Source organism: Lepus europaeus, chromosome 18 (assembly GCF_033115175.1).
Source record: "Lepus europaeus isolate LE1 chromosome 18, mLepTim1.pri, whole genome shotgun sequence".
Taxonomy (NCBI): domain Eukaryota; kingdom Metazoa; phylum Chordata; class Mammalia; order Lagomorpha; family Leporidae; genus Lepus; species Lepus europaeus.
In genome coordinates this window covers 62,878,042-62,898,953 of record NC_084844.1, presented here as the reverse complement: position 1 = coordinate 62,898,953, position 20,912 = coordinate 62,878,042, and the positions used below count along the sequence as shown (strand labels likewise).

At 63.7% G+C, this 20,912-nt stretch overlaps 1 protein-coding gene across 1 annotated transcript in view; it reads right to left on the bottom strand.

Moving 5' to 3' along the window:
- MYO15A (myosin XVA) overlaps positions 1-20,912 on the bottom strand; it is a 47,189-nt gene that overhangs the window by 18,078 nt on the left and 8,199 nt on the right. Inside the window, exons 7-46 of the mRNA XM_062215878.1 lie at positions 17,400-17,405; positions 16,990-17,093; positions 16,840-16,903; positions 16,012-16,125; positions 15,780-15,941; positions 15,158-15,271; positions 14,641-14,699; positions 14,427-14,550; positions 13,623-13,718; positions 13,135-13,266; positions 12,636-12,761; positions 12,210-12,287; positions 11,609-11,757; positions 11,448-11,493; positions 11,182-11,306; positions 9,978-10,095; positions 9,653-9,828; positions 9,307-9,391; positions 8,379-8,432; positions 8,181-8,280; positions 7,998-8,119; positions 7,703-7,798; positions 6,473-6,708; positions 5,697-5,878; positions 5,356-5,428; positions 5,031-5,222; positions 4,422-4,588; positions 4,204-4,298; positions 3,531-3,654; positions 3,305-3,372; positions 3,145-3,222; positions 2,831-3,014; positions 2,605-2,737; positions 2,270-2,375; positions 2,085-2,157; positions 1,322-1,443; positions 1,078-1,137; positions 618-693; positions 406-521; positions 195-313 (exon numbers count right to left, since the gene is read on the bottom strand). Of these exons, the coding sequence (XP_062071862.1) occupies positions 195-313; positions 406-521; positions 618-693; positions 1,078-1,137; positions 1,322-1,443; positions 2,085-2,157; positions 2,270-2,375; positions 2,605-2,737; positions 2,831-3,014; positions 3,145-3,222; positions 3,305-3,372; positions 3,531-3,654; positions 4,204-4,298; positions 4,422-4,588; positions 5,031-5,222; positions 5,356-5,428; positions 5,697-5,878; positions 6,473-6,708; positions 7,703-7,798; positions 7,998-8,119; positions 8,181-8,280; positions 8,379-8,432; positions 9,307-9,391; positions 9,653-9,828; positions 9,978-10,095; positions 11,182-11,306; positions 11,448-11,493; positions 11,609-11,757; positions 12,210-12,287; positions 12,636-12,761; positions 13,135-13,266; positions 13,623-13,718; positions 14,427-14,550; positions 14,641-14,699; positions 15,158-15,271; positions 15,780-15,941; positions 16,012-16,125; positions 16,840-16,903; positions 16,990-17,093; positions 17,400-17,405 (4,454 nt within the window). The remainder of the gene's footprint in view (positions 1-194; positions 314-405; positions 522-617; positions 694-1,077; positions 1,138-1,321; positions 1,444-2,084; positions 2,158-2,269; positions 2,376-2,604; positions 2,738-2,830; positions 3,015-3,144; positions 3,223-3,304; positions 3,373-3,530; positions 3,655-4,203; positions 4,299-4,421; positions 4,589-5,030; positions 5,223-5,355; positions 5,429-5,696; positions 5,879-6,472; positions 6,709-7,702; positions 7,799-7,997; positions 8,120-8,180; positions 8,281-8,378; positions 8,433-9,306; positions 9,392-9,652; positions 9,829-9,977; positions 10,096-11,181; positions 11,307-11,447; positions 11,494-11,608; positions 11,758-12,209; positions 12,288-12,635; positions 12,762-13,134; positions 13,267-13,622; positions 13,719-14,426; positions 14,551-14,640; positions 14,700-15,157; positions 15,272-15,779; positions 15,942-16,011; positions 16,126-16,839; positions 16,904-16,989; positions 17,094-17,399; positions 17,406-20,912) is intronic.

Sequence of the window (20,912 nt, the reverse complement as noted above, 5' to 3'; positions counted from 1 at the left end):
AGTGCACAAAGTTCTCTGCCTGTCCTTGGGATTTCTGGCAGGGGGAGGGAGGCCGAGGAGGAGCCAGGAACCTGGGCCTCCGTTTCCACAGCTCCAAAATGGGTTTGATTCAAAGGGCCATGGCGCAGAGCCCGGCGCACCCCAGGGGCTCGGTGAGAAATGCCAGCGCCCCGCTGTCACCCGCTGCCAGCCACCTGTATGCACGTAGGACCCGCAGCTGCGCACTGGTCTCCGGGTTGCCCTTGACCATCCGCAGGAGTTTGATGCCCGTGTGGGACACAGCCAGGATCTGCACGCCCGTGCCCACGCTGCCCTAAGGAGGCGAGGAAGGGGCCCGTGAGGGCTTTCTGGTATCCTCCCAGGATGCCCACGGCAGGCAGGTGGGGGCAGGCAGGGGGCTCGCACCGTGGCCGGGAAGAGGCGGGAGAAGTAGACCTCCCAGCTGTCCCTGGCAGTGTTGACCACCGCCCGCTTCACGCTCTCCGTCGCCAGGGGTCGCTGTGTGTCCAGCTGGTTTTGGGCTAAGGGAGGCCAGATTGGCTCAGGATGCTGCCCCCTCCCCTTGCCAGCCCGTCTCCCGGGGACGCAGGGGCTCCGGGCCCCTCCCGCCACGATACCAAACAGGGCCTTCATCCTGAACCGCTCATCCTGGGAGATGCGCAGGCAGGCGTCCGAGAGCGTGTCGTGTAGGATCTGCGGGCAGGGGTGTGAGGCGGGCACCTGGGCTGCACCGCCCCAGCCTGACAAGGGGGTGCCAGCTGCCTGTCAACCGGGTCCCCTCCCTTCCACAATCCAGGCTGTCCCATGTCCCAGCCAGCTCTGAGTTTCCTATGCTACACAGCGGGGCTCGCATATGAGGTCTGGGCTCCGCCTATCCAGCTCAGAAAAAAACAGGCGGCTCTAATTACACGGGGTCCTGAGTTCTCTGAGCCTGCTGACCAGAGCAGGGGGCTCAGGAGAACAGCTTTGCCCGCCCTCCAGATCCCAGCATCCAGCAGCCGATTCTGTGGACAGTGCGTCCGTGTGCCCATTGCTCTGCTGAGCACACTGAGGCAGAAACGGAAGACAGGACCTTACCTGCCGGAACAGGAGGTCCAGCTGCACAGGGTGGCTGTAGCAGTCCTTGGGGTAAAACACCTACCAGGGAAAGGGCTTCCGTGGGCGCCTTGGGACTGCCGCTCGCCTGGCTGCAAACCAGCCACGCCCCCAAATACCACCCCACTCCACACCAGCTATAAGCCCCGTCTGACCTGTTCTCTCCTGGAGCCGACCCCCCAACTCCCCGATTCCTTCTGCCCAGGTTCAGCCCCTGGCCAGGTACCTCTTTGCGCAGGAAGATCCGCCAGGGTGCGTCCTGGTAGCCGTAGAAGTTGGGGTTGGGGAGCCGGTGCAGCCGGGTCTGCACAGGTTCCTCTGGGGGCTCCAGGGCCCGGGAAGGCAGCACTGGATAGAGCAGAGCGTGGCCCAGGCATGAGACTTCGCCACCCAGAATGCATGGAGACGTGTGTGTGTGTGTGTGTGTGGCCAGAGGGTGGCCGCCCAGAGTGCATGGAGACGTGTGTGTGTGTGTGTGTGTGTGGCTGGAGGGTGGCTGCCCAGAGTGCATGGAGACGTGTGTTTGTGTGTGTGTATGTGTGTGTGTGTGTGGCTGGAGGGTGGCTGCCCAGAGTGCATGGAGACGTGTGTATGTGTGTGTGTGTGTGTGTGTGTGGCTGGAGGGTGGCCACCCAGAATGCATGGAGACGTGTGTTTGTGTGTGTGTGTGTGGCTGGAGGGTGGCTGCCCAGAGTGCATGGAGACGTGTGTTTGTGTGTGTGTATGTGTGTGTGTGTGGCTGGAGGGTGGCCACCCAGAATGCATGGAGACGTGTGTGTGTGTGTATGTGTGTGTGTGTGTGTGGCTGGAGGGTGGCTGCCCAGAGTGCATGGAGACGTGTGTATGTGTGTGTGTGTGTGTGTGTGTGGCTGGAGGGTGGCCTGGTGTACAGGAAGGGGCTGGGGGCAATCTGTGGACACACTGCTCACCTGCAGGCCCAGATGCCCTTGCCTGCTTGCCCCTCCCCGCGGTCTCCCAGCCTCCCTCACCTGGAGTAGCTGCCGCGGATGACCTCGGGACGCTGCTCACTGGCTTGACCAGGGCCACGGCCTCTCTGGGCACCTGTCCCACCCCCAAAGAGAGTGTGCAGGGGGCAACAGGCAGGCTGCATGGAGGGGGCGGCAGCAGGGCAGTGGCTCCCCACCAGAGGTCCCCTGGGGCCCCGTACCCTCACCTGGGTGCCAGGTGCTGTGGCCAGGTGAGTCATCTGCCCCTTGAGGATCATCAGGGCCTCCTCGTGGGGGTCTGGGCGCTTCATGAACATCTTCCCACTGCCCTTCCTGGCGGTCGAGAGGCCGCATCTCATTCCTCGCCAGCTACCCCAACCACAGGGAACTTCCGCCCACCCCTGCCCCGTCGTTACAAAGGAGGGGGGGGTATCCTGAGGTCACACAGCACAGCCTGGACCATGGCAGTCTGGAGATCCCCCCCACACACACCCCCAGCCCCGGTGGAGGAGGGGGGCGCGGTGGGCAGGTGCACCCGGGGTGGACACTGAGGCGAGCTGACCGGAGCGCTTCGGGCCGGCCGTCGCGGGGCGGCTGCTGGTACTGTCTGACTATGTGCCGGATCTGCTGTGTGGGCTGCGGGAAGTGTTCCGAGTTGAGCGTGGAGTGGCGCACCAAGTCCAGCGGGGGTGCCGCTGTGTGTGGGGGAGGGGGTGGGGTCAGTAGGGCGGGGCACAGTGCACCCCGGTCCTGCCCCACCCCTGCCCCAGGCTGGCACAGGCACTCACTGACGGCGGGAGGAGCCCGGTCCTGAGCTAAGATCGGGGCAGCCACAGGCTTGGCGGTGGGGACCCGGGGGGCTGTGGCCAGCGAGGTGGGGGCCGAGGGCCTTGTGGGGGCGCGCAGGAGCACAGGTTTGGCTGGCGGCCCAGTGCCCGCTGACTTGGGCTGGGCCTCCGGTGCTAGGGGTTTCTGCAGAGAGCAGGGTGTTGGTAGGACCCCCCGCCCCTCACCCCATCCCTCCTCCATCCAGGATGGGCCTTGGGGCTCCAGGGATCAGGGAGACCCCGCGCAGTCCTCGTCCTGGGCGAGCCAGGCTCACCTCTAGGGGCAGGGGTCTCGGAGCAGGACTGAGAGGCTGCTGCTGGAGCGCCATGGCCTGCAGCGTCATCTCGCGGGCCTGGGGGAGGGGGCGGGGTGAGCAGGCTGGCCCCGCCCCTGGCCCCCCCTCTGCCTCCCCAGCTCACCCCCTGCCCGCTCACCAGCAGCATGGCCTGCTTGTGGATGAAGGCTTGCTGCAGCGCCAACGTGGAGGCGTCCAGGCCTGGGACTGGGGCAGCCGGCAGGGGGACACAGGTGGGCACGGGCGACACAGCGCTGGGTGCGGGGAGCACAGGCCTCTCCCCACGCCCCATGTGCTGGCAGGAGTGGCCCAAGCTCTGCCCACCCCCCACCTCCCACCCCAGCCACCCTGGGGGAGGCACTGACTTGGCTTTGGCTTTGGCTCTGGGGGTCTCATGGGGGTGTCTTCCGCGCTGCTGCTGCTGCCGCCTCCACCGGGCTGGCCGCCCCCTTTCATGCGGTACGCAATGGCTGTGGGCTTCTCCAAGTCCTGAGGACGGCAGGTGGCTTGAGCGACTGCCCCGATGCTCTGAGGCTCCAAGGCAACCGGCACCTGACACCAGCCGCTCGCTCTGTCCCCAGGAGGGGTGGGGGAGGACAGGTCCTGCTCCCCATAGCCACACCAAGAACCCGACCGCCCTGTCACAGTGGGGTACGTGGGGTTGTGCCCTGCTCTGGGCTGTACACCATGCTAGGGCCGTGAAGAAACTCCAGGGAGAGCCAGGGCAAGGGGTCCGAGGGCCGGGGGTGGAGCGGAGGGCAGGGGTCTTGTGAGATCTGGGGTCCGAGGACCCAAGGACCAGGGTCACTCCCTCCCATGGACTCTGGCCCCAGGGGCTTGTCTGGATCCATAGGCATGAACAAACTCGCCCTAAGGGAGTTGGGCAGGGCACTGGTTAGCCCAGTCGGACACGGAGGCACAGTGCTGAGCCCTCGGCCCTGGCTCTGAGACTCCTGTGTCACCCTGTGTGCACGTGTGTGTGTGTGTGTGTTGGTGCTGGGGGGGGACACGCAGTGCAGACGCCCACCCCATCCCTACCGCATCCCCGTAGGACAGCACCGGGTGGAAGAGGCTGTCCAGGTAGCAGTCCAGCCCCTTGGTGGGCACCGCAGGCTCTCCGAGGCTGGCTGAGTCTGGGGTGGGGGCGGGGTGCAGAAAAGGCCAGTTGGTCCCCTCCTGCTCCTCTCCAAGCCCCACGCCCCTAGGCACCCCACCACCACCACCATCACCAGGGACAGCAGCCACTGCTGGTTGACCTTGGCGGCTCGCTGCCCCGCTTTGGGCCTCGGTCTCCCCGTCTGTTCCCTCCTCGGGGTGGCTGCAGTACCCATCGGGGTCGGGCACACTGGGCACGTGTCCCCGGGGCTGGGGCTGGGGGCTGGGGGGCGTGTCCTCGTCCGAGTCCCAGCTGTTCCCAAACAACCTGCGGGCAAAGGGAACACAGAGCAGTGGACCACCCCCCACAGAAGGACCCCCCAGAAGCTCCCAATCCTCTTCTGTGCTCCGACTCCGGTAACTGAGATATCTGTGTCCCCTATCAGAGATCCTGGGTTCCAGTTCCAGCTCCACCGCCGATTACAGCCCTAGGAGAGAGCAGGTGGCGGCCCGCGTAGCTGGGTCCCTACCGCCCACGGGGAGACCCTGATGGAGTTCCAGGCTCTTGGCTTTGGCCTGGCTGTTGCTGGCATTTGGGGAGTGAACCAGCAGATGGAAGTCCTCCCTCTCTCCCTCTCTGTAACGCTATCTTCTACATAAATAAACTAAATCTTATTAAAAAGAAAACTCAGCTTGTAGGAGGGGCCGGCGGCAAACAGAGCCCTCTGCCTGGGAGAGGCAGGGGGGCTGGGGTGGGGGGAGCCACCTACACTCTGGGGCCTCCCCTGCTGGCCACAGGCCCTTCTGCAGCCACAATGAAATAGGACTTCTGTCGCGGGAAGTCCCTGGGCAGCTCCAGGTCTGACACGAGGTCCAGCACGTAGTCGTGGCCGGCCAGCTCCGCCCACTGGACTCCATGCTTCAGGGCCACGGTCCAGCCGCGCCACCCGTCCGCCAGCCCCCTGGGGACAGCACGCAGAGGAGAGGAGCGATCAGGCAGTGCCCCGGGGAGACCCTGGCGTGCCAGCCCGACCCCAGACACGGCCCCTCCTCCCAAACACAGCATGTGCTGGGCAGGGCGTCCCGGGAGCAAACCTGTGTCTCAGGATGTCTCCAGCCACCTCTTCCCCGGTGCTCCAGGAATGCACCGGGCAGGAGAACTGGTCCCCTGGGGCGGGAGCAGGGGTGCGGCTCAGGCTGTGGCATCTGCAGCCTGATCTGCCTCTGCCTCCCCTGCCTGCCTCCTCCAGGCAGCCTCCCCGATTCTCACCCTAGACCCTGCAGCCTCGCTGCCCTGGCTCCCCGTGCCACCCCCATCCCGTGCACACCCATGCACACCGGCCCCTGAGCAGACCCCTCCTCCCAGCTCCAGAGCCCGCCAAGCCCAGGGCTTCCTGAGCCTTGCTGTCTCCCCTGGAGAGGAGGGGGCAGCTCACCGTTGAAACAGCTCACGTCCAGGGCCATGCTGGCCTTCTCCTGGGTCACTGTCCACTCGAGCAGGGTTGGGGGGAAGGTGCGGGCAGCCCCCGAGCCCTGCTGCTGGGCGCGGCCCATGGCTTGCATGAGGCGGTGCTGACACACTGCCTGGAAGCCGTTCCGCCCGTGATCAGACACGAACCTGGTGGGTGCGAGTCGGAGCCTACGCGAGCCGGCCCAGAACAGCCCAGAGCTCGAAGGTAAAGGCAGGAGGGCCTCGAGCTACTTTGGAAGGGCCCCAGGCTAGCCCAGAGTTCTGAGGCTAGCCTAAAAAAAAAAGACCTCAGCCTAATCCAGAGTACCGTGCCTAATTTTTCAGGGGGTGGGAAGAAACAGGTCCAGAGAGGGGCAGCGAGTTTCCCCGGGCCACACAACAGGAAAGGGTCAGAGTCTATCTGGGCTCTTTTTCTTGCCCAGCCCCCTCCTCACCCCTGCAGAGACACCACTGCCGCTACCGCTGTCTGCGAGCCCACCTCCCGTGTGTGTCCACCCTTCCTCCTCACAACAGCTGTGCAGGGAAGGAAATGGAGGCCCAGAGAGGGTGGGTAACTTGCCCAAGGTCACACAGCATGGATACGTCACCTCCTGCCTCCCTCTGGGCTTGGAATTCCTCCATCCAGTCTGGCCTGACCTTGAACCCTGCAGTGAAGCCCCCGCCCCTGCCCCCCACCCTTCTTTCTGGCTCTGAGCCCAGCGGCAGCCCTGGCCTGACCCCCCCAACAGATCCCACACTCACTTGAGGAGGGACTTGTCCAGGCGGGAGGAAGGCGCGAAGCCGCTGAGACAGAGCGCCAGCAGCAGCCAGCCGCGCTCGGCATTGTGGGCGTTGGGGTTGCGCCACACCTGGTTAGCCAGCTGCGCCAGGATCTCATCCCGCAGCGCGGGCGCCGCCAGCCCCTTCTGCACCACGTAGTTCCCCAGCAGGTGCTCCTGGGCTCCGCGCAGCTGGGGGTCGCCCATGAACCGCAGCACCTGGGCCACACACGCTGTGCCAGGGCACCGCCCCCACCCCCGGGCCCCACTCGCACCCCTCTTACATGGCCACACTCCCCCCGCCCTTGGGTCACTCGGTCACTGCCACAGTCCATGCCCAGCAGCCATGGGAAGTCAGCACCCCACAACACATGTGCCCCAGGCAGCCCGGCCCCCTCCCCGCACCTGGGCGCCCCCCCCCCGGCCCCTCTGCTCCGGCTCCCCCAGGGCCCCAGCAGGTTCCCTGTCCAACATCCAGATCCGACCACGGCCCCTCACCACCCAGGGCCCAAGGGATGAGAGCTGAGCTCCAGGCTGGCCATCAAGGCCTCGCTGACCCCTCCCCCTCGCCTCCTCCACTCTCTGTGCTGACCACCACACTCTGTGCCTTCTCTTTTCCGGCCTGGAAAGCCCCCCCTCCAAGTCTACAGGAATTCTCCATATGTGATTACTCCATAAGGTTCCATAAAGCCACCACCTGTGCCGCCGGCGTCACCTAGGGGCACCGGTTCGAGTCCTGGCTGCTCCACTTCCCATCCAGCTCCCTGCTAATGCGCCTGGGAAGGCAGTAGAAGACAGCCCAAGTACTTGGGCTCCTGCACCCACGTTGGAGACCCAGAAGAAGCTCCTGGCTCCTGGTTTCAGATCGGCCCAGCTCTGGCCTATTAGGGGGACTTGGGGAGTGAACCAGCAGAGGGAAGAACCCTTTCTCTGTGTCTCTCCCTCCCTCTCTAACTCTTTCAAATAAATAGATCAACCTTTAAAAATAAAATAAAACTATTCTGAAACAGAACGTTAAAAAACAGTTTTCCCTTCTAGCTCCAATGCCCCCTCCTCCAGGAAGCCCTCTCTGACCCTGCCCAGGGCTGAAGCCACTGCCCACCCCCCCGGACTCCCTAGCCTCTGTGTTTCCATCTGTCCACACTGGCAAGCTGGGGGGGTGGGGCTTGTGGAGGGCAGCACTGGGGCGCTGGGGTCGAGGGAGACCCCGTACCAGCTTGAAGAGGCTCACAGCATCCGTGTGGTGCTCGGCGGGCAGCCGGGTTAGCGGCGTCTTCAGCGGCACCGTCAGCATCCCGAAGGCTGGCTCCTGGGGAACACAGGGCAGGTGTGGGAGGAGGAGGAGCTGACACGGGTGGGCACATCTACAGCCACGGCCCCGTGTCAGGCTGAGGATCAGCGAGGGGCTGGCCCGGGACCCCACCTGTTCCTCCACTTGGGCCCGCCACTGCTCCCCCCAGGCTGCCCCTGCCCCAGCAACCACAGGGCGCCCGGCCACCCGCCCTTACCTTGAAGTGGCACCGGGCAAACTTGGCCATGGGGTAGTTGTTGACATCCAGGGGCAGCGTGACTCGGGGCTCGGCCAGCATCCGAGGAGCCCGCATGGGGGCCACCCGGGGCAGCCTGAGGCCTGTGGGGAGTGGTGGGCATGAGGCGGGCTGCCTCAGTGTCCACACTCCCACCCTCTCCACGGCCCAGCGCCGATGCACCTGCTGCGGCTTGCAGTAGCCCGGTCAGCTCAGCAGGTACGTCCAGGTGCCCCACAGCCACCACCTCGCGCTTGCTCAGTTCCTGGAGAAACAGCCCATGGTGAAAGGTCCGGCCTGCCACACCCCCGCCCGCCAGCCTCCCCTCGCTGTGCCCGGCTGCCACCCGGCCCCCACACCCACCTCCTGCTCCCGCAGCCACGCCTCCTCCACCCGGTGCCTCTGCTCTGCCCTCAGCTGCAGGAGAGCAGATGGTCACGGCGGGGACGGGCAGAGGCGACGGCAGGGAGGCCTGGGCCCAGGGCAGGCCTGGTGGGCTCCCAGGAGGCGGCCACGTTGGCTGGAGGCTACCGCCCCGCTTCACAGAGGCCAGAGGAAAAGGAGAAAGACGGCAAGAGAGACAGAGACAGAGGCCAAGGGCGGACAGAGGAACACTGCAGGCAGAGAGGGAGAGGCACACCCAGAGGATTCTGGGAGGCTGCCGAGCCGGTGCCAAGGGAAAGCCCTCCTGGGTGGGGGAGGCTTTATGGTGCAGCGGGTTAACCTGCGACGCTGGCATCCCATAGGAGCGCCGGTTTGATTCCCGGCTGCTCCACTTCCAATCCAGCTCCCTGCTAATGCACCTGGGAAAGCAGTGGAGGATGGCCCAGGTGCTTGGGCCCCTGCACCCGCGTGGGAGACCCGGAGGAAGCTCCTGGCTCCTGGCTTCAGATCGGTGCAGCCCCAGCTGTTGCTGAACCAACGGGAGAAAACCTCTCTCTCTGTCTCCCTGTCACTCTTTCAAATAAATTAATTAACAACAACAACAACAAATAGAGCCCTCCTCATTGGCAAAATCTTCAGTCCCTCCAAGCTTCAGGAGTTGGTGTGTGACAGCGGCCCAGGTCAGACATCATGGCAAGGGCCAAGCCACGTGAGCCAGACCCCGTGAGCCGAGCACCGGGCAGATCCTGCACAGGGAGCCCCTCGTTTATCCCCTCCACAACCGCAACGGGCGATGGCATGTTCCCACGGAGCTCCAAAGTGGCGGAGCGAGGATTTGAACCCACGCCCCTCCGGGTGCCCAGGGCCTCTTCCTTCCTCCTCCTGGCAGTGGGGGCAGGGCGTGTACCTTGAGGTAGCGCCTGCGGTTCAGGTACGTGTGCACCAGGGACCGGAACTTCACCAGACTCCTCCTCATCTGTTGATAGCGCTGCCTGCGGGGTCAGGGGTCATGGTCATGGGCCCCAGGGGTGACCAAGGGGACAGACGCCCAGCCAGTCGGGGCCTTGGCAGCCAGCACCTACACTGTTCTGAGCTGGGGCTCAGAGTGGGGCCGGCGACTTGGCCAGAGTCCTCGGCCCGCGTGAAACCCGTGTGGACCCCTGCCTCCAGCTTGCGTACCTCCACCGACGGGAGGCTCACTACCCGCGGCCAGGCCAGGCCTCTCTCCCCAGCCTGCTTTCTCGGAGCCACACCTGGCGAGGTAGCCGCGGGCCCGGCTTTGCAGGAGGACGATCTTCCGGCGCAGCGAGCGGAAGCGCCGCTGGATGAAGAAGCCGCGGAGGCAGCGCTGCAGCGTGAGGGCGGCCATGTTGAGAACGTGCTCTCGCATCCTCTCCAGCAACTGGTGCAGGTGCTCTTTCAGGAAGAGCTGGGGGCGGGGGCGGGGGCGGGGGCAGGGAAGAGCCGGGCTGTAAGTAAGTGCGGGAGACAGGGCAGCCTCCCCGGGCGGTGGGGCCTGCCCCGAGCCAGGGCCTGGAGGCGGGATTTGCATCCCGGGTGCTTGGACTTGACTCTCACCTTGCTGACCCCCACGCGGTACATGTTTGGCATGACTGTGCACAGGCGGCTCAGCACTGACACACACATGTCCCCGTTAGCTGGTACATCGTGCCTAAGGGCCACCAGACAGCGGTACCTGCAGGGGCGGGAACCCACACTCAGCCTGGGGCTGTGAGACCAACCCCAAGGGGCCTGCCCAACCAGGCCCCGGCCCCCCGCAATGGCTCCCCTCCGTGTCTCCTAATCCACCCTCAACTGCTGGGTGTCAGAAAAGATTTCGGTAGAACAAGGCTCTTTACTGCCACCTGCTGGACATGTATGGTAATAACTACTAAAATCACCCCTCTGGAATCAACACAGATATAACAAAACTATGGAAAAAAGGCATAACAATAAGGATATCTACCACGTCACAGCTAGCTGCGGTGGTTCTGTTGGTGTGCAACCTGGGCAACTGTTCATGGCAAGCCTTGTGCTGCCTGGGTTGTGTACTCCGAGGGTCATGGGGAATTGGGTAAGGGGTCTGTGGAGCCCAGTACTACCCTAAGCAACACGTGTTGAGGCTCAGGGGTTAGGCTGCTGCCTAGGATGCCTGTATCCCAGACAGGAGCACCTGGTTCAAGTCCCATTCATTCTGTACTTTGTAAAAATATATTTATTTATTTGAAAGGCAGAGTTAAGAGACAGAGACAGATGGAGAGAGAGAGAGGTCTTCCATCCACTGGCTCACTCCCCAAATGGCAGCAATGGCCAGGCTGAAGCCAGGAGCTTCTTCCGGGTCTCCCACATGGGTGCAGGGACCATCCTCCACTGCTTTCCCAGGAACATCAGCAGAGAGCTGGATCAGAAGTGGAGCAGCCGGGACTTGAACTGCTGCCCATATGGGATTCTGGTGTCACGGGCAGCAGCTTTCCCCGCTACACCACAGTGCCCATCCCATATCTCTGCACTTCTGAGGTAGCTTCCTGCTGATGTGCCTGGGAGGCAGCGGATGATGTGCCGGGCACTTCCGTTCCTGCTACTCACATGGGAGACCCGGATGGAGCTCCCGGCTCCTGGCTTCGTCTTGGCTCAGCCCCAGCTCCTGTGGCCATCTGGGGAGTGAACCAGCGGATGGAAGACCTCTCTTTCCCTCTCTCTCTGTCTTCCCCTCTCTCCCCTTGTCTCCCTGCCGTTCAAATAAAACAAGAAAGGGAGAGCGCCCTCCCCCAGCCCCGGGCACCTGTCGACAAACGCCTGGAAAGGCAGGCGCACAGGGAAGCCATCTCTGCGGATCCGTACGGTCTCCAGCACCCCCGAATAGCGTAACTGCGCCATCACCACGTCCGGCTCGAAGAGGCCGGGCTCCTGCAGGGATGCCCAAAGGGCACGGAGTGGTGAGTAGTCCCCTGGACAGGTGGCAGTCCAGAGAGGCCGAGCCACTTGCCCAAAGCCACACAGCACCGGGAGGACCATCTGGCTCTCCCAGGGGCCTCCGCGCTGACCCACCTTCTTGTGGTTGGGTTTCAGGCAACGCACGAACAAGGGGTTGCACCTGGGTGGAGGGGGAGGCAGCGTGAGACCCTGGGGAAGGCCGGCGCTCACCTGCTGAGGGGCCGGCTAAGAGGAGGCCAGGTGCTCGGCCCACCTGCCCCCACCCCCGCCCCCACCTCTCCATCTTTTCCACCAGATCCAGGAGCGACTGCTGGAACTTGGCAGCCACCGTGTGTGCCTTGTAGAGCCTGGAAACCGAGCTGCTCTTGCCCAGGCGCTGAGGGGCGGCCTGGAGGCTGTGGCTGGAGAAGAGATGGGCCACCACCTGGGCGGGGGCGGGGCGGTCAGGCACGGAGCGGCAGGCGGGGAGGGCGGGGGGGGGGGCGAGAGAGACAGCCACGGAGTCAGATGGGTCCGGGGCTGGGGCGTGGGGCTCCCCAGCCTTCCAGGGACCCAAGTCGAGCCCTCCAACCCCGTGGCAGCCCTGGGGAGATTGCTGCACAAACAGAATTCCTGTGGAGGGCTGAGGACCACCTGCAAGGGTGGGGCGGGGCCCGCTGGAGAATGAGGGGGGTGGGGCCGGGGTGTGGCAAAGAGCGGGGGGTGGGGGGCGTGGTGCGTCCTGGAATGGGCTAAATCAGGGGGCCGATGGGGGAGGCCACCTGCGGGGCTCCTGGCATGGGCAGGGGCGGAGCCAGGCTGGGGGCGGGGCCCGGCTGGGCGGGGAGCCAGACGCGGCCAGGGCGAGCTGTGGGGGGCGAGGCCAGGCCCGCTCACCCGCGTCCGGCTGCGCACGAACAGGTCCAGCACGTCCTGGCGCACCTGGTCATGGTTCTTGTCCAAGAACTGGTGCACCTTTAAGAAAGATCAGTGGAGGAGGAGGGTGTGCTGTGCCCATTCTACCGATGAGGCAAGTGAAGGCTCCGCGTGGGGACAGAGGAAGCCGCCTCTGCTGATAGCAGTGCAGTCGACCACAGCGACCTCAGCTATGACACCCCCTCCCGAGACAGGCACCACCCACGATCACGCCCCTTTTCAAGACAAGAAAGCTGAGCCTGAGAGGCTAAGGGCTTTGTGGCCAAGGTCACACAGCTGGGGGGGAGCCGCTGGACTGGAGCTGGAGCCTGGTGTGCGCGTCAGTGGTCAGTGTCTCCCCCCACCCCACCCCACCCCCGACAGCCGGGGCGGGCCTTGGCCGCTCACCTGGTAGGTGACCTTGCCCGCATAGTGCTTGATGGTGAACTCGGGCAGCGGCATCTTGGGCTTGGAGTAGAGCGGGTTGGCGCCATGGTGGTAGTGACACTTCTGCAGGAAGGTGTGGTCTGTGGCCTGGGGGCAGGCAGGGCCAGTGAGGGGGCAGGGGGGACCCGAGTGGCCAATTCTCTAACATACTGCAGAGGGGCAGCTTATGGCTTCCTGTTGCCCTGGGTCAGGGGGGCAAGCACCTATGAGGCCCAAGAGGACGGGACCCCTACAGACAGGCATGGCAGCCTCCCTTTTCCCCTGGGCTGCCATCCCACCCTTGTGCAATCACCCCCCCATCACTTCCTCCGGGAAGCCTCCTGTGATTTCTCAGGGTGGGAGAAGTCCCTGTCTGCTGGCCTCACTCGGTGCCCCCAGGTTGGGAAGAGCAGGTGGACGAGGATGGAGGAGGCTCACTGGGGTGGGGTGGGGGACAGGTGCCAGGGCCCCCGCGGTTCACCTGGGGGAAGCAGCACTGGTCGTCGAGGATACGTAAGATGCCGTAGGGCTTCAGCGAGATGAGGTTGATGCAGGGCTGGTTGTCGGCGAAGGGGATCTCCCGCCAGTCTATCTGCTCCCGGATGTACTCCTCCTGCGGGCAGCGGGCAGCAGCCGTGGGGCCTCCTAGGCCCGCCCAGGACCCCCCACCCCAGCCCGGGCTGACTCCACCTGGAGTCGTACCCCTGCTTGCATACCTCCCAGAACAGGGAGCTCACCTCCTCACAGGGCACCACATGCTATCTCAGGGCCCCGCTGCCCCCCTGCCTGGGCAAGCTCCGAGGGGGGCAAGAAGGCCCCACCCCCTGCCCCAGACCCCGCCCCCAGAGCCCAGGCCTTCTCTCTTCTCCCATCACTGGGCTCCTGGCATAGAAACCGCCCTTTAAGAATCCCGATAGCCTTGGCCGCCCCCAAGGAGGCCTGCCCACCGGTGCTGATGGCGCGACGCACCTGCTCCTCCTGGAAGACGATCTTATTGAACAGGTACTGGAGGTTCTCGTTGGCGTAGTTGATACACAGCTGCTCGAAGCTGTTAAAGCTCAGGTCCTGGCCCGGGGCGGGGTGGTGGTGGTGAGGCTGGGCCTTGGCCCCCTGGGATGCCAGCAGCAGGCATGCATCTGTCCCTACCTCCCCTCCCCATCTAGCACCGCCCAGCCCAGCCGGGGGCAGGTAGCACCTGCCTCGTGGGCTGCTACAAGATGGAGCGAGTTGGCAGACACAGGGTGCCGCCGCGGGAGAGCCTGCTGTCCCCGGTCCCCGCACTGTGCACGCGACACAGCAGTCACCCCCCATCACAGACATCATCCAGACACCACGCCCCCGCCCCCACCTCCCAGCCTTTGCACATGCTGCCCGCTACAGCCAATGCCTTTCATCACTTCTCAGGAATGTTTCTTCCTTCCCCTCCTTGATTCTTGCCCAGCTGAGGGAAGCATCCCTGGGGGCTCCCCCTTCCTGGCTCTGGTCCCATGGGCTTCTCAGAGTCACACCCCCCTCCCGCCCCCAGCCAGCCCCAGTGGGGAGCTCTCCCCAGGCAAGCAGGGCTCTTGTCCTTGCTGGGGTCACCAACCCAGGTCCCGGCTCACAGAGGCCCCAGGTAGCGGGTGAAAGAACTGGGAGGGAACAAGAGAACCCCAAGTGAGGCCGGTGCTGGCTGCAGGCAGAGCACGGCAGACAAGATGGGCAGCGGCCGCAACCCGCAGAGCAGAGGTCTGGCCCTGCGTCCCCTGCCCCTCACCCCTCACGCAGCCCCACCTCGAAGCCATAGATGTCCAGGATGGCGATGGACAGTGTGTCCTGCCGCGGGGACACCAGTGCGTTGACCCTGGTGATGAGCCAGCCGAACAGCAGTGCGTACAGGACCTTGGCAATAGCGTCCCTGGGGCAGAGGTGGCGCTGGGCTGGGCAGGGCACGGCGACGGGGTGGGGGCGGCGCTGGGGGCCTTGGGGTCCGGGGGTTCCGCCTCACCTGGCATCTACAGCGCTCTCCACGGTCAGGGGCGTGAAGATCTTCTCCCGCATCGTCTCCTAGGGTGCGACAGGGGCATGGAGGGACAGTGGGCTGGCGGCACCAGGGGGTATGGGGTAGGGAGGTCTCAGGCACACAGTTGGCCAGAGGCTGGAGAGGACCCCTCCTCCCTCCTCCGCCTGGCATAAGCCGACAGGTAACACCGCAGCGGATTGGCCCTGGGAAGGCAGAAAGGCGGGCCTTATGGTTGTGAAAACCCTAGAGGAGATGATGACCCAGCCAGGCATCAGGGAAGGCTTCCTGGAGGAGGGGGTCACAGTACTGGGACCTGAAGGAAGAGTAAACATGAAGACAGGAAGTGCCTTCCAGGCACAGGGAACAGCCTATGCAAAGGCCTGCATCTTGGGAGTCAGGCCCGGCCCAGCAGGTGGACAGAGACAGAGAGAGGAGGAGGGGGGCAGCAGAGGCCGGGCCCTGGCAGGGCGCTGTGTTCGAGTCCCAGCGAGTGCAGACTCACGGTCACTTTGAAGGTGATGGCCTTCTGCAGGCCCTCGGGGGAGATCTGGAGCAGCTCCGCCACCACCTGGATCTCCCGGGCGCTCACCACCGAGGCCACCTCCTGGGCGTCCGTCTGAGCGACAGCCACCAGCAGCACGGGTGTGAGAGGTGGGGGGGGGGGGGGAGAGGGAGAGATAGAGAGAGAGAGAGAGGTGTTCCATCTGCTGGTTCACTTCCCCAGATGGCCACGACTCAATAGTCAGGGCTGGGCCAGGAGCCAGCAGCTCCATCTGGGTCTCCCACATGGGTGGCAGGGGCCCAAGCGCTTGGGCCGTCTTATGCTGCTTTGCCGGGTGCATTCGCAGGGAGCTGGATCGGAAGTGGAGCAGCTGGGACTGGAACCGGCGCTCCTATGGGATGCCGGTGTCGCAGGGGGTGGCTTAGCCCCCTGTGCCAGAGCACTGGCCCCCCAGTATCATTGGAGAGAGAGAGAGATTTGTGGAAAGTGAATGACCAACCCCTAAAGGAGAAGAAATGCAGGACGGGAGACCAGTGAAGAGGGCGACCCCCAAGGCAGACAAACGGCAGGTGTGCCCGGCTTTGCAAAGCCAGCCCGTGTCTGGGGGTCCCGCGGCCCGCACCTCATACTTCTCGAAGTAGACGTTGCCCAGGTGCAGGATGGAAGCCAGGATGCGGAAGATGCTGTCCTGGTCCTCGGCGCTGAAGCCCAGCACCTCCATGGCGGCCAGGAGCCGGCGGAAGTCCTCTGCGTCGCTCTTCCCCGAAATCTCACAGTTCCCGCCCTGGAGGGGCCGGTGGAGGTCAGCGGCCTGGGGCGGGGCCTGGGGCCCTCCCGCACCTGCTGGCACTCACCTGGTTCAGGTAGTAGTAGGTCTCCGCCTCCTGCAGGCTGAAAGCCTGCCGAAGCTGGGCGGGCAGCCCCGCCAGCAGCTCATAGAAGATGTGGTAATTCCTCTCGTTTTTGGCCTGCAGGACGGGGCAGGGGTGCAGAGAGAGGAGGCGCCTACCTCGGTGCCCCCCACCCCCCACTACACACACACAGGCACACCAAGGCTTGCAGGCGATACCAGGCGCCTGTGTCACGGGCAAGGCTCCCAGCCCGGCCCAGATGGGGCTGGGGCTGGGGCTGGGGCTGGACACGGAGGAGCCCTGGTAAGGGAGAGAGGGGGTCGTGTCCTAGGCCCTGGGTAACAAAGCCAACAGAAGCCCCTGCCATCACGGATCTCGATCTGCTAGCCGGGGAGACAGACTCTCCAGCAAACCACTGATTACAAAGGCAAGATGTTTCAGACAGAGAAAGCGTCTACACAGAAATACAGCAGTGACAGGTGTGGGGATCCCGGTGGAGTAGAAAGGGGCTGAGCAGGAGCCACTGCAGGAGAGGGGCAAGGGATCCAGGGGATACAAGTGCTCCTAGGAGAAGGCACGGCAGGTGCAAAGGCCCTGGGGCAGGAGCGTGCCTGCTGTGGTCTGGGACAGGCAGGAGCCAACATGACTGTAGGATGGTGTGTGGGGGGGGGGAGGCGATGAGGCCACTGGTTCATGTGCACATGTTGACATGCATGTGCACACGTATGGCCGCATCTGTTCACTGATTTGACATCGGCTTAGCCCCACCAGGTGCCAGGCTCTGAGGGTTTGTGCTGCGCCCCGCCCCAGTCCGGGGAGAGGACGGCCCACCTGAAATACAATCCTAGACTTCTCCAGCAGGTACTGGGAGGTTATGGCCCCGGAGATCACGCCCCTGGCGAGGGGGAGGGGCAGAGTCAGCTCCCGGGGTGGTGCGTGGGGGGAGGGGCGCGAGGGAGCCCCCGCACAGGCCCCACTCACCCTTCCAGAAAGATCTCCACGAACTTCCCAAAGCGGCTGGAGTTGTCGTTCCTGACGGTTTTGGCATTCCCGAAGGACTCCAGGAGGGGCGTGGCCTCTAGGATCTGAGCCCCAGAGGAGAGGTGGGTGTGTGTCGGGCTGGGCGCTGTTCCGGATGTGGGGGCTTAGCTGGGCACGCTCAGACACAGGGACCCTCCTTTGTGAGCTGTAGATTCTCGGGGTCTCCCTAGTGCACCCCCTCCCATCCCACCACCATGCTGCCTGGTTCTCAAACCACAAGCCCCCCCCCCCAACTCCCTGTGCAGTGCCAGCCACCCCCCCGCCACAGGCTCCTCGCAGCTGAGACCCAGCACAGGCCTTGGGATGTCTCCCGCTGCCCACACACACACACACACACACACGGTCTTTACCTTTATCTTCAGGAGCGCAGGGAGGGAGGAGAGACAAGAAGAAAAGTCACCAGCAGAACCCAGACGTCTCTCCCAGGGGACTGGCATACCTCTCTGGGCCCCCGAGGTGTGAACCCACCACCTTCGGAGACCCCAGGAGTCTGGGCTAGGGGACGGCAGAATGCTGTCCCCTTCTCCTCCTGCCCATGGCTACCACCAGCCACTGGTACCCGGGCCCCCTGAGCCTCTGCCCCAACCCTGCCTTTGCGCCCTCAATGCGGCCATCAGAGGGGTCCTTTGAGAACCCACGTCAGGCCAGGCTCCCCGCCCACTCCCATTCTCACCAGGACCTCTCCCCAGCCCAACCCCAGTGCTTCCCCTGTGCAGTGCAGCCCTCCTAGCTGCTCCCTTGACACCTAGCCCCGCCCTGCCTCTGGGCATTTACACCTGCCACTCCCTCTGCCTAGAAACTGCTGCTAGGGGCTGGCGCTGTGGTGTAGCGGGTAAAGCCACCGCCTGCAGTGCAGGCATCCCATATGGACGCCGGTTCGAGTCCCAGCTGCTCCTCTTCTGATCCAGCTCTCTGCTGTGGCCTGGGAAAGCAGTGGAAGATGGCCCAATTCCTTGGACCCCTGCACCTGTGTGGGAGACCTGGATGAAGCTCCTGGCTCCTGGCTTCGGATCAGCACAGCTCCGGCCATTGTGGCCAATTGGGGAGTGAACCAGCGGATGGAAGACCTCTCTCTCTCTCTCTCTCTCTTTCTCTCTGCCTCTCCTCTGTGTAACTCTGACTTTCAAGTAAATAAATTAATTAAAAAAAAAAAAAACTGCTGCCCTTCGGCACCTCCTCCAGGGGGGCCTCATCCCTGCTGTGGCCCTCAGCACCCTCACATCCTCTCTTGTTTCCCGGTCTGTCTCCTTGGCTGTCATCTGTCTCCCCGACTGGAATGTCAGCAGTATTCTGGTGCTCGTGCCGTCTGAGCAGCCCTCAGCGTGCGCTCAGGCCCCCGTGCACGGCGCAGCCTCTAAGAACCTTTCCCGAAAGGATGGGGAGAGAAATAGCATTGCCCAGTACAGCAGCCACAGCGCGTGAGCACGTCCCACACCCGGACACACGGCCCCCATCACGTCCTCCTCCACCACCCTCCAAGGCTGGTGTTATATGGCTTCTGCTTTGTAGACTAGGAAGCTGAGACCTAGGTGCGTGCCCAGGGACCCCAGCATCCCGGACAGCAGTATCCCCGACAGCGGCGAGCCGAGCGTATTCCCAGTGTGTGTGTGTGTGTGTGCGCGCGTGCGCGCCATGTTTTCTCCAGCTGTTATTTCTTTGTAAGCTGTGGTACAAAGGGTTAAGCCGCCGCCCACAGTGCCGGCATCCCATGTGGACACCGGTTCGAGTCCCAGCTGCTCCACTTCTGATCCAGCTCTCTGCTATGGCCTGGAAAAGCAGTGGAGGATGGCCTGAGTACTTGGGGCCCCTGCACCTATGTAGGAGACCCAGAAGAAGCTCCTGGCTCCTGGTTTGCACCTGGCCCAGCCCTGGCTGTTGCTGCCATTTGGGGAGTGAACCAGCAGATGGAAGATCTCTCTGTCTCTCCCTAATTCTGCCTTTCAAATACATAAATCAATCTCAGTAAAAAGAACTGTGACCTGGATTCCCCAGCAGGGCGCCAGCCCCCTCCATCTGTTACACCCCCGCTGTGCCCATTGCATAGCAGAGTAGACTGAGGCCGAGGAGAACAGGGGCTGCCCTGTGGTTGCTCAGGGAGTGCCTCTTTGGTGTGGGACGCCCTTGAGGGCGCCAGACGGTGCTTGTCAGCTGCTTCAGTCCCCTGGGGCCAGCACAGGGCAGAGCACAAAGCCAGGGGCTGGGGAGAGAGGCCTCCAGTCCAGAGGAGATAAGCATCAGAGGGGTGGAGCCCACGGCCTGGGCCTCAGCCAATCCAGGCATAGCATGCTAAGTGCAGTGCTCCATGATTGGCTCCAGTGAGAACACTTGACCAAGCCCTGAAATGTTGGGCGGGGGTGGATGCTGAAGATGCCCACACGCATGGGAGGATGGAGCAAAGACAAGGGCCATTGTTTCAAGACCCTGCATCCGTCCAGCGTTGCCTAAAACTAGCCTCCATGTAAACAGCTGGATGGTTATGAGCAGGGTAGGGTCTTGGCTAGGAGGGGAGCCCCGTGGCCATCACAGCTGGCGGGCACATCCTCAGATCTGTTGTGTGCCCGGCACAGGCACCCCCAGCACCAGCCCCAGCCCCAGCCCTCAACTCCTCCCACCCCACACTCCATGACAACGCTAGGCCATGGACTGCAAACCCCAGCTCTGCCACCCCCCTGCCCTGAAGGGACACAAGGCAGGTTGGTCACCTCCCCTCCGAGGCCACAGCTCCCCACCTGCAGACAGGCACCATGCACCTGCTCCCAGGGCTGCAGTGAGCTCTGCTGATGACGTAACCGGAGGCCCTGGCGCACGGCAGGTGCTGGAGGGGCACTTACTTCTTTCCCTGTCTACCATGCAGTCCTTCTAGAAGTCTGATCTGAAAGGCTTGGAGAACTGCTTAAGAGCAAAGGCATTGTCTAGTTGGCTGTCAGGGGGCCCAGGCCAGGATGGCAGTCCCAGGCTGGGCTCCCGAGGGTGCAGCTTGGGTTAACCCACTCCCCACAGGGCCCACCCTGCTAAGATGCTTGCTGGCTGGCTTCTTTGCTGGCCACGCGCTGCCTCTCTGCTGCCCCCTGGTGCCCTGGGCTGACTCACACCTCTCACCCTCTTCTCTCGGGCTCTGCGCTTCTCCATCCCTGAGCCCATGTCCCTTGCCTTCCCAGTGCGGCCTGCCCTGACCGCAATACTTACAATTACACACCCGACACGTCTCCTCTCTCCTCCCCACACTTTTTTACTCAACCTTCCACCCTTTCACACACAGATAAGGGGGCTTCCACAGTCTGTGGAAAGGGCAGGGCGCTGTGGCGTAGTGGGTAAAGCCACCACCTGCAGTGCCAGCAACCTTATGGGCACCAGTTCGAGTCCCAGCTGCTCCACTTCTGATCCAGCTCTCTGCTATGGCCTGGGAAAGCAGTGGAAGATGGCCCAAGTCCTTGGGCCCCTGCACCTGCATGGGAGACCTGGAAGAAGCTCCTGGATCCTGGCTTCAGCCCCGGCCATTGCAGCCATTTGGGGAGTGAATCAGTGGATGGAAGACTTCTCTGTCTCTCCTTCTCTCTCTCTAACTCTGCCTCTCAAATAAATAACATAATTTTTTTTTGACAGGCAGAGTGGACAGTGAGAGAGACAGAGAGAAATGTCTTCCTTTTTGCCGTTGGTTCACCCTCCAATGGCCGCTGTGGCCGGCGCACCACGCTGATCCGAAGCCAGGAGCCAGATGCTTCTCCTGGTCTCCCATGGGGTGCAGGGCCCAAGGACTTGGGCCATCCTTCACTGCACTCCCTGGCCACAGCAGAGAGCTGGCCTGGAAGAGGGGCAACCGGGACAGAATCCGGCACCCCAACCGGGACTAGAACCCGGTGTGC